The 12,706-nt window shown below is 40.8% G+C and overlaps 1 protein-coding gene across 1 annotated transcript in view; it reads left to right on the top strand.

Moving 5' to 3' along the window:
* The window catches only part of LOC115125461 (A-kinase anchor protein 2), a 77,717-nt gene extending 71,384 nt beyond the window's left edge, over window positions 1-6,333 (top strand). The window contains exons 3-4 of the mRNA XM_065017153.1: window positions 1,348-1,580; window positions 5,180-6,333. Coding sequence (XP_064873225.1) covers window positions 1,348-1,580; window positions 5,180-5,287 — 341 coding nt within the window. The 3' untranslated portion in view covers window positions 5,288-6,333. The remainder of the gene's footprint in view (window positions 1-1,347; window positions 1,581-5,179) is intronic.
* The last annotated feature ends 6,373 nt before the right edge of the window (window positions 6,334-12,706 follow it).

The following is a 12,706-nucleotide window of genomic DNA, read 5'->3' on the forward strand; positions in this document are numbered from 1 at the left end:
CAGTGGTCAACACTACAATAACACAGTGGTCAACACTACAATAACATAGTGGTCAACACTACAATAACATAGTGGTCAACACAACTATAACATAGTGGTCAACACTACAATAACATAGTGGTCAACACAACTATAACATAGTGGTCAACACAACTATAACAGTGGTCAACACTACAATAACATAGTGGTCAACACAACTATAACATAGTGGTCAACACAACTATAACAGTGGTCAACACTACAATAACATAGTGGTCAACACTACAATAACATAGTGGTCAACACAACTATAACATAGTGGTCAACACTACTATAACATAGTGGTCAACACTACAATAACATAGTGGTCAACACTACTATAACAGTGGTCAACACTACAATAACATAGTGGTCAACACAACTATAACATAGTGGTCAACACAACTATAACAGTGGTCAACACTACAATAACATAGTGGTCAACACTACAATAACATAGTGGTCAACACAACTATAACAGTGGTCAACACTACAATAACATAGTGGTCAACACTACTATAACAGAGGACATTAGCTATTGTGGTGAATGTAAACGATAGTTTTGTAAATTAAATCCACTCTGTCTCTCCCTTTGTTATTAAAGTTTTGTTGAAAAACCAAACTATTAGATCCTGCGTGTAATCGGGCTCCTGGCTAGAGTTGGCATATGTTTATGTACTCCTCCATTTTGAAAGCATTCTGATGGCTGATGGGAAACACAAGTTGTGTTGTAAAATCCGACTTGGGAATGCTTTGAAATGACAGGCTCCCTAACCCTGCCTCTGACATTCTTAGCTCCTGATTGGCTGTTTAAACAGAGTCCTGTAGTTTTTATGATAAGGTTTGGGCTTCTCTAGGTTCAACATGCCGAGTTCTCTAAGCTACATGCCGAGTTCTCTAAGCTACATGCCGAGTTCTCTAAGCTACATGCCGAGTTCTCTAAGCTACATGCCGAGTTCTCTTAGCTACATGCCGAGTTCTCTAAGCTACATGCCGAGTTCTCTAAGCTACATGCCGAGTTCTCTAAGCATGTCTAGCAACAGTTTCCCACTGCTCTGCCTTCCAGCAATACAACGCTGTGGTGGTTTTCGTGGTGAATTACTTCCCCCTTGTGCCAGTGAGCCAGTACTGCAATTCAATAGACACGACGCCGTCTTCCCATTCAATATTGATTAGATACAGAGTCAATGTAGAGGATAGACATGAAAAGATGATATTCTATTATACTGTCTGTATTGACTTATACAGTAGATAAATTGTCTGTATTGACAAGATAATTTGTATTGTCATGTCCTTATATGACATTTATTCTGTGTGCATAACCTGCAGGTAAGATAAATCCTTCTGCATCCCCCTCCTCGTCTGAGAATCCTTCTGCATCCCCCTCCTCGTCTGAGAATCCTTCTGCATCCCCCTCCTCGTCTGAGAATTCCTCGCCTCTCTTGGACCTGGGCTGTGACGACTCTGGGGGCAGCGAGCGCCCCAAAAACTTCATGCAGACCCTGATGGACGACTACGAGAATCACAAAGTGAAGCGCCGGGAGAAAGTAGAGGACAACAGTGTGAGTAGCAGTAGTAGTATAGTAGTAGTAGCAGTAGCAGTAGTAGTAGTAGTAGTAGTATAGTAGTAGTAGTAGTAGCAGTAGTAGTAGTATAGTAGTAGTAGTAGTAGCAGTAGTAGTAGTAGTAGTATAGTAGTAGTAGTAGTAGCAGTAGTAGTAGTAGTAGTATAGTAGTAGTAGTAGTAGCAGTAGTAGTAGTAGTAGTATAGTAGTAGTAGTAATAGCAGTAGCAGTAGTAGCAGTAGTAGTAGTAATAGTAGCAGCAGTAGTAGCAGTAGTAGTAGTAGTACTATCCATGTTCTCTTCAGCTGCTGTTACTGCACTGTCGTTCCCTGGATTTAGTGACCTACATAGCCTGGGTACCAGACCTTGTTGTACTATCATTCCACTGCTTGCCATATGCCAAATGTTTGGTGAAACGGAATGTTAGCACAAATAGGTTTGGTATCCAGGCTAAACCTACAATAAGTCTACTCTAGCAGCCTTTATCTAGCCAGATCCCAGATATTTTTGGAGAGTTTTGGAGAGCACAAACTGCTACACGTACTGAGACTGAGAGGCACTGTTTCTCTCGCTCAGATTATTTCTCCAGTGAGATTCAGCTTGCAAATTGAAGGGAAATTATGAAAACACAGAGAGATGAAAGATAAATTATTTTGGCACCATGAATACAGGCCACTGTTCCACACATAAATAAAGGTTACCAGAACTCACAGTAGTTTTCCCCAACAACTGAACACATAAACCAACAGTGTAAATGACAATAAAACAAAGGAAATACAGGTTGGAAAAAGTTGTAGTCAGTCAGTCAACCCAATCCGCCAACAGATCTCAGGCACAGAAAGGCCAAGGAGAACAGCTGATACCAGAGATTTGTAGTTGTCCAATAATAGAAACGAGTGGATCCAATCGTTGTTACTCGTACAAGACGACTACAATGCTCACTTTGTGAGTATGTGTAACTCTGTGTTGTTGTTTGTGTCACATTGCTTGTCCTTTATCTTGGCCAGGTCGCAGTTGTAAATGAGAACTTGTTCTCAACTGGCCTACCTGGTTAAATAAAGGTGAAATAAAAAAATATATAAAAATAAATCCTCCTCAGTGAATTTCAGAAAAACAGAAGTAGTGTAACTTTAAATATTTTTGATAAAACTAAATATATTCACGTCACAAAATAATTTATACAGTTTTGCAATGAAGGTCTACAGTAGCCTCAATAGTACTCTCTAGGGTAGCACCGTGGTGTAGCCGGAGGACAGCTAGCTAACAGTTTTGAACAAATGTATTTCTTCCAAAATTAAGGAGAAGCACGAGAGAGAGAGAGCTAGCTATATTTCGTAGTATATATATTTTTTACTCTCACTTACTTAGCTAGGGTTGAATGCAGCTAGCAAGTTTAGCCTTCTCAAACACTTGGCTCAAACAGAGAAGGATGCTATGTTAGCTAGCTTGGTATGGCTATCCAACACTGGAACTCTTCCAAGTCGAGCTAAGGTTTTGGTTTTATTAATTTATTGCCACCGGGGCCTGCCGGTGTAACTGCTAAACTGCTTGCTGACTCTACACTGTGCTGCATGATTGTAGCAGTTTTACTAATGCATTAGTCCTAGTAGCCATGTTGACTATGACGTGACAACGATGTAGGCTGTGCGTAGCAGTTAGCAGTCATGATATGGTTTGGTTTGGAAAGTTTTTTTTTTTGCCTGGTCACAGACAGCTGATGTGTTGTGAAGTCCATAAGCAAAGGGAAAAGGTGAGAAGAGGAGAGGAGTGTCGATATTATTCCTTCTCGCATCTCATCAGCATATCATCAGCATATCATCAGCATATCATCAGCATATCATGAGCATATCATCAGCATATCATCAGCATATCATCAGCATATCATGAGCATATCATCAGCATATCATCAGCATATCATCAGCATATCATCAGCATATCATGAGCATATCATCAGCATATCATCAGCATATCATCAGCATATCATGAGCTGGGGGCGGCAGGGTAGCCTAGTGGTTAGAGAGTTGGGCCAATAACAGAAGGTTGTAAGTTCAAATCCCCGAGCTGACAAGGTACAAATCTGTCGTTCTGCCCCTGAACAGGCAGTTAACCCACTGTTCCTAGGCCGTCATTGAAAATAAGAATTTGTTCTTAACTGACCTGCCTAGTTAAATAAAAATGAATGTGACTGCTATGAACGTGAACTGTGTATTCATTGTGCTGATTCTGTTTAAAAACTTTTCTTTAAAACGGAACTAGACCAGGATATAAATACCTGAATTTGTCCAATAGAAACTCTTGATTACACCCCAGATCAACTAGATGCAGGCAAGAGTGTGCAAGGTAGTATTAAATGTGTCAATGTCTGTCACCTTGATTACTCAAACTTCTCTCGACCTTTGTGCACCTACGATGTAAACTTTCATTCATAGGCTAGGTTGTAGCAACCTCATGATGGGTATACCCACTGGCTCCAGGTCATCTACAAGACCCTGTTAGGTAAAGTCCCCCCTTATCTCAGCTCGCTGGTCACCATAGCATCTCCCACCTGTAGCACGCGCTCCAGCAGGTATATCTCTCTGGTCACCCCCAAAACCAATTCTTTCTTTGGCCGCCTTTCCTTACAGTTCTCTGTTGCCAATGACTGGAACGAACTTCAAAAATCTCTGAAACTGGAAACACTGATCTCCCTCACTAGCTTTAAGCACCAGCTCTCAGAGCAGCTCACAGTTTACTGCACCTGTACATAGCCCACCTATAATTTAGCCCAAACAACTACCTCTTTCCCAACTGTATTTATTTATTTATTTTGCTCCTTTGCACCCCATTATTTCTATCTCTACTTTGCACATTCTTCCACTGCAAATCTACCATTCCAGTGTTTTATTGTGCTATATTGTATTTACTTTGCCACCATGGCCTTTTTTTTTGCCTTTACCTCCCTTATCTCACCTCATTTGCTGACATCGAGTATTGACTTATTTTTCTACTGTATTATTGACTATGTTTGTTTATTCCATGTGTAACTCTGTGTTGTTGTTTGTGTCGAACTGCTTTGCTTTATCTTGACCAGGTCACAGTTGTACATGAGAAATTGTTCTCAACTTGCCTACCTGGTTATTTAAATAAAGGTGAAATAAATAAAATATATATATATTTTTTAAATAAGGGAAAATGTGAATATCATGTAGTAGCCTAAACCTATTGATGTTACATTGAACTGGGTGAATGGAATATGAAGGACAGTAACCTAAACCTATTGATGTTACAGTGAACTGGGTGAATGGAATATGAAGGACAGTAACCTAAACCTATTGATGTTACAGTGAACTGGGTGAATGGAATATGAAGGACAGTCATCCCAATATGCTGTAATAGAAATAAGCTCATGAAAAAAAGATAACCCTCCCTTATCTTAAACGGCACGGACCGCCACTGAATCTGAGGTACCCAAAATATTTTCAGGCATGGAATCGCCCTGCTACAGTTTTTAGGCTTCATTACAAAAGACGTAATTATCCCCAGGTACTGCCTAGTGCCCTGAAGTCCTGTCTCTACTCCCTGTTGACTGACTTGTTGTTTGTTGTCTGGGTTACCAGGTGTTGGAGGCCACCCGCGTCACACGCAGGAAAAGCAACATGGCGCTGAGGTGGGAGGCGGGGCTTTACACTAACGAGGACGGAGAAGAAAAAGAGGAAGAGGAGTAGTAGTCTGTGACTATCAGGGATGGGAGGAGGGACATAGCAGCAACACAACTACAAGTATTTATTTTACTCAAGTATTCTGATCACATGACCTGTCACATGATCTACTGGATGGACCAACCTGGAGCATCAGCAAGCCCTGCCAACAGTGAAACGGAGAGACCCATGGGATATGGCTGGTTGCCAAGTGACGGACAAGTAACCGTGACGACAACAACAGTGTGTTCGGCCAGGTCATTTTGGAATGTTTGGACTTTTCCAGATAAAAGGTGTGTAAAGGACTGTGCAGATGATGACAACGATGAGTCATACGCCAAGTGATCCTGAAATATTAGAGCTCAATTTCGAGTCTCATAGCAAAGGGTCTGAATACTTATGTAAATAAGATATTTCAGTTTTTTTTTATATTTAATACATTTACAACAACAAAAATGAAAATAAAATACAGAAATATCTCATTTACATAATTATTGTCCCCTGAGTTAATACTAATAATGAATGTGGCGGTGATTACTGCTGTGACTCTTTCTGGTCTCTTTGGCCATTATTATTTTTTTAATTCTTCAAGCTCTGCCAAGTTGATAGTTGATCATTGCTCTCCCAGTGTCTCCCAGTGTCTGCTGGAAAGCAAAATGAATCAGGTTTTCCTCTAGGATTTTGCCTGTGCTTATAGCCATTTCAGTTTTTTTTTGTACAAAAAACTCCTTAGTCCTTGCCGATGACAAGCATACCCATAACATGATGCAGCCACCACCATGCTTGACAATATGAAGAGTGGTACTCAGTGATGTGTTGTGTTGGATTTTCCCCAAACATAACGCTTTGAATTCAGGACAGTTAGTTAATTTCTTTGCCACATTTTTGACAGTTTTAATTAAGTGCCTTGTTGCAAACAGGATGCATGTTTTTAAATATTTTTATTCTGTACAGGCTTCCTTCTTTTCACTCTGTCATTTAGGTTAGTATTGTGGAGTAACTACAATGTTGTTGATCCATCCTCAGTGTTCTCCAATCACAGACATTAAACTCTGTAACTGCTTTAGAGTCACCATTGGCCTCATGTTGAAATCTCTGAGCAGTTTCCTTCATCTCCAACAACTGCGTTAGAAAGGACGCCTTTGTCTTTTTAGTGACTTGGTGATACGCCATCCAACGTCTGATTAATAACTGTTTGTTGTTGTTGTTGTTGTTGTTGTTGTTTAGATCTACCAATCGAGGCCCTTCTTTGTGAGGCATTGAAACACCTCCCTGGTCTTTGTGGTTGAATCTGTGCCTGACATTCATTACTTGGTTAAGGGTCCTTACAGATAATTGTATGTGTGGAGTACAGAGATGGGGTAGTTATTAAGAAATCATGTTAACCACTATTATTGAACACTGAACTTATTACACAATTTGTTCATTAAGCACATGTATAACTCCTGAGCATATTCAGGTTTACCATAACAAAGGGGTTGAATACATATTTACTCAAGACATTTCATCTTTTCATTTTTTTTATTTTTTATTAATTTAAAAAATGTTCTACAAACAGAATTCCACTTTGACATTATGGGGTATTGTGATGTCATTATGGGGTATTGTGATGTCATTATGGGGTATTGTGATGTCATTATGGGGTATTGTGATGTCATTATGGGGTATTGTGATGTCATTATGGGGTATTGTATGTAGGCCAGTGATACAAAATGTCAATTTAATCCATTTAAAAATGCAGTCTATTACACAACAAAATGTGGAAAAAGTCCAGGTGTGTAAATACTTTCTGAAGGCAGTGTACAATACGACAATAGAATGAACTACCATGGGGACACTCAAATGGCCGCCCATTACGACAATATGACAATAGAATGAGCTACCATGGGGACACTCAAAATGGCCGCCCATTACGACAATACGACAACAGAATGAACTACCATGGGGACACTCAAAATGGCCGCCCATTACGACAATACGACGATACGACAATAAGACAATAAGGCAATACGGCAATACGACAACACGACAATAGAATGAACGACCATGGGGACACTCAAAATGGCCGCCCATTACGACAATATGACAATACGACAATAGAATGAACTACCATGGGGACACTCAAAATGGCCGCCCATTACGACAATACGACACTAGAATGAACTACCATGGGGACACTCAAAATGGCCACCCATTACGACAATACGACAATAGAATGAACTACCATGGGGACACTCAAAATGGCCGCACATTACGACAATACGGCAATACGACAATACGACAATACGCCAATAGAACAATACGACAATAGAATGAACTACCATGGGGACACTCAAAATGGCTGCCCATTACGACAATATGACAATACGACAATAGAATGAGCTACCATGGGGACACTCAAAATGGCCGCCCATTACGACAATACGACAATAGAATGAACTACCATGGGGACACTCCAAATGGCCGCCCATTACGACAATACGACGATACGACAATAAGACAATAAGACAATACGGCAATACGACAACACGACAATAGAATGAACGACCATGGGGACACTCAGAATTAAACAAGCAATGCCAATATAAATGATCAGAGGATGAAAATAAATATCTGACGTTTTGAATACTACGACACACAGACAGTTTGGAAACCAGTAGAATGATTAATGCTTTGAACAGTGTTAGTCTAGGAATAAATCTCCCCCGACATGTATTGTGTCTCATCCATAGAATCAGAATGAATGATCTATGTCCAGCTCTATGTCCAGCTCTATGTTCAGCTCTATGTCCAGCTCTATGTCCAGCTCTATGTCCAGCTCTATGTTCAGCTCTATGTTCAGCTCTATGTCCAGCTCTATGTCCAGCTCTATGTCCAACTCTATGTCCAGCTCTATGTCCAGCTCTATGTTCAGCTCTATGTCCAGCTCTATGTTCAGCTCTATGTCCAGCTCTATGTCCAGCTCTATGTCCAGCTCTATGTCCAGCTCTATGTCCAGCTCTATGTCCAGCTCTATGTCCAGCTCTATGTCCAGCTCTATGTTCAGCTCTATGTCCAGCTCTATGTTCAGCTCTATGTCCAGCTCTATGTCCAACTCTATGTCCAGCTCTATGTTCAGCTCTATGTTCAGCTCTATGTCCAGCTCTATGTCCAGCTCTATGTTCAGCTCCAGCTCTATGTCCAGCTCTATGTCCAGCTCTATGTCCAGCTCTATGTCCAGCTCTATGTCAAACTCTATGTCCAGCTCTATGTTCAGCTCTATGTCCAGCTCTATGTCCAACTCTATGTCCAACTCTATGTCCAGCTCTATGTCCAGCTCTATGTCCAGCTCTATGTCCAGCTCTATGTCCAACTCTATATCCAGCTCTATGTTCAGCTCTATGTCCAGCTCTATGTCCAACTCTATGTCCAGCTCTATGTCCAGCTCTATGTCCAGCTCTATGTTCAGCTCTATGTCCAGCTCTATGTTCAGCTCTATGTTCAGCTCTATGTCCAGCTCTATGTTCAGCTCTATGTCCAGCTCTATGTCCAGCTCTATGTCCAGCTCTATGTCCAGCTCTATGTCCAGCTCTATGTTCAGCTCTATGTCCAGCTCTATGTTCAGCTCTATGTTCAGCTCTATGTCCAGCTCTATGTCCAGCTCTATGTTCAGCTCTATGTTCAGCTCTATGTTCAGCTCTATGTCCAGCTCTATGTTCAGCTCTATGTCCAGCTCTATGTCCAGCTCTATGTTCAGCTCTATGTCCAGCTCTATGTCCAGCTCTATGTCCAGCTCTATGTCCAGCTCTATGTCCAACTCTATGTTCAGCTCTATGTCCAGCTCTATGTTCAGCTCTATGTCCAGCTCTATGTCCAGCTCTATGTTTTAAGTCAAGCTCTACTGTATGTCCGGCTCTATGTTCAGCTCTATGTCCAGCTCTATGTTCAGCTCTATGTTTTAAGTCAAGCTCTACTGTATGTCCAGCTCTGTTTTAAGTCGAGCTCTACTGTATGTCCAGCTCTATGCCCAGCTCTATGTTCAGCTCTATGTCCAGCTCTGTTTTAAGTCAAGCTCTACTGTATGTCCAGCTCTATGTCCAGCTCTATGTCCAGCTCTATGTTTTAAGTCAAGCTCTACTGTATGTCCAGTTCTTTCATAGCAAATTCAGAACAAGACATAGAAGTATTAACTTCTCTAAATGGACTGAATGAACAACACTGAAACCAGAGATGATTAGACAACGGACCGGATAACAATCATGCTGTTATTGACCGACAGACACTACTACAACAAAAGGAACATGTTGTTTTACTCTGTGGATGTTGTTCTCCTAAATGAGGGCCCTGCCAGCTCTACCGTCCCACAAACCAGGTTCTGAGAACTGTTTAGGGAAGTAGGCCATGTACCGTGGCCCTCCGAGCCCACAGAGCCCCCGTTCTAGGCATGTTCCAAGTCCGTTCATCTCCCTGACAAAGCACAGGGGCCGCGTTCCAAATGATTGTGCTCAGGCCATGGTCAAATGAAGTGCACTATACAGGGAATAGGGTGTCAATTGGGACGTGTCCACAATCAATAATATTATTTTTGTGTTTCTTATTGTGTTCTAGAAAATCTTTTTTTTTTACATTGAAAAGTGTTTCATGGGATATCACTATTGTGTTTCATGGGATATCACTATTGTGTTTCATGGGATATCACTATTGTGTTTCATGGGATATCACTATTGTGTTTCATGGGATATCACTATTGTGTTTCATGGGATATCACTATTGTGTTTCATGGGATATCACTATTGTGTTTCATGGGATATCACTATTGTGTTTCATGGGCTATCACTATTGTGTTTCATGGGATATCACTATTGTGTTTCATGGGCTATCACTATTGTGTTTCATGGGATATCACTATTGTGTTTCATGGGATATCACTATTGTGTTTCATGGGATATCACTATTGTGTTTCATGGGATATCACTATTGTGTTTCATGGGATATCACTATTGTGTTTCATGGGATATCACTATTGTGTTTCATGGGCTATCACTATTGTGTTTCATGGGCTATCACTATTGTGTTTCATGGGCTATCACTATTGTGTTTCATGGGATATCACTATTGTGTTTCATGGGATATCACTATTGTGTTTCATGGGATAAAGAAGCTTTGATTGGATGTTTCTGCTTAAGTCTGACGACACATGGAAGAGTGTGTTTCTCTGATTCTAATGTGTGTGTGTGGCAACCGTGTTAACTGAGTGACAATGTTGCTGTGATGACATACAGACAGTATTCTGTTTGCCTTGGGGGAGAGTGAGAGAGGGAAGAGGGCGAGAGAAGGGTGTGAGAGAGAATGGAGGGGAGAGGGCGAGAGAAGGGTGTGAGAGAGAGTGGAGGGAAGAGGGCGAGAGAAGGGTGAGAGAGTGGAGGGGAGAGGGAAAGAGCATGACTTGAACTTCCTAAGATTGTCAGGGAAGTTGAACTGAGATTGACCTGTGAACGAGGAAGTGGAGCACAGTGCAGTAGATAATCACGCTGATATTACTGAAAGACAGTGTTGATAGTTTGACATGATGAACAGCTAGGTTCAACAAGGTTTTTCTATCTGAAATAATCATTTTAACTCACAAAAGTAGAGGTTTGTTTGCTTTGATGTGAGACGTTTTTTATGATGAGACTTTTTTTTATTTGTGCAGTGGAAAATACACTAAAGGAAAATAGTTTTCCTGAGGCCTGTATTTAAATGTTGTGTACAGTAATGTAAACAAGCTGTGTATGTCTATGTGTCCATGTGTGTGTGTGTGATGGTCCTCAGTGTGGTAAATCCACAACACATAAATATGCAAGTCAAGGTGAGTAACAGGAGTGTCTGCTTTTCTAGCTTCACATCACAATGCTATTTGATTAGCATAAGGCTAACTTGTATTACTGCAAATCCAAATTGTGTCTGCTATTGCCAAATGTCTTTAACATGTACAGGTGTCTCTTAATATGAGAATGCTTCTTGGGCGTATGATACAAAAACAACACAAATCCTATAATTAAATCGAGCTGAATTTGGTCTCGGGAACATGAAAAGAAAGTAGTAATTTCTTGAATTAATACATTAGTGTTGACAGTTTATATTTGGTGGGATAATGCAGTTTCCTATGAGTGAATACAAAACCATATAAGAGTCTGGGAACAAATGAGGAAGTAGCAGAACAGCGATAACACACTATACAGTAATAATGTAAATGCCATGTAGAGCACATTTGCAAGTGTTAAATTCTTGGTATAAAGGGTTATGAATGCAATATCTGAGTGTTGATTCTAGTGGGGTTAACACCAGTGGTATATCTGAGTGTTGATTCTAGTGGGGTTAACACCAGTGGTATATCTGAGTGTTGATTCTAGTGGGGTTAACACCAGTGGTATATCTGAGTGTTGATTCTAGTGGGGTTAACACCAGTGGTATATCTGAGTGTTGATTCTAGTGGGGTTAACACCAGTGGTATATCTGAGTGTTGATTCTAGTGGTGTTAACACCAGTGGTATATCTGAGTGTTGATTCTAGTGGGGTTAACACCAGTGGTATATCTGAGTGTTGATTCTAGTGGGGTTAACACCAGTGGTATATCTGAGTGTTGATTCTAGTGGTGTTAACACCAGTGGTATATCTGAGTGTTGATTCTAGTGGGGTTAACACCAGTGGTATATCTGAGTGTTGATTCTAGTGGGGTTAACACCAGTGTTATATCTGAGTGTTGATTCTAGTGGGTTAACACCAGTGGTATATCTGAGTGTTGATTCTAGTGGGGTTAACACCAGTGGTATATCTGAGTGTTGATTCTAGTGGGGTTAACACCAGTGGTATATCTGAGTGTTGATTCTAGTGGGGTTAACACCAGTGGTATATCTGAGTGTTGATTCTAGTGGGGTTAACACCAGTGGTATATCTGAGTGTTGATTCTAGTAGTGTTAACACCAGTGGTATATCTGAGTGTTGATTCTAGTGGGGTTAACACCAGTGGTATATCTGAGTGTTGATTCTAGTGGTGTTAACACCAATGGTATATCTGAGTGTTGATTCTAGTGGTGTTAACACCAGGGTTATATCTGAGTGTTGATTCTAGTGGGGTTAACACCAGTGGTATATCTGAGTGTTGATTCTAGTGGGGTTAACACCAGTGGTATATCTGAGTGTTGATTCTAGTGGGGTTAACACCAGTGGTATATCTGAGTGTTGATTCTAGTGGGGTTAACACCAGTGTTATATCTGAGTGTTGATTCTAGTGGGGTTAACACCAGGGTTATATCTGAGTGTTGATTAAGATGGCTTTATATATAGTTATAACCGTGAAAGGCTTTGCTATACTATTTTACCATATATACCACCATCCAAAGTGGAGGGGGAATAGGTTATAGTGGAGTAGACCCTAGTGGGAGGGGGAATAGGTTATAGTGGAGTAGACCCTAGTGGGAGGGGGAA

Source organism: Oncorhynchus nerka, linkage group LG4 (genome assembly GCF_034236695.1).
Source record: "Oncorhynchus nerka isolate Pitt River linkage group LG4, Oner_Uvic_2.0, whole genome shotgun sequence".
NCBI lineage: Eukaryota > Metazoa > Chordata > Actinopteri > Salmoniformes > Salmonidae > Oncorhynchus > Oncorhynchus nerka.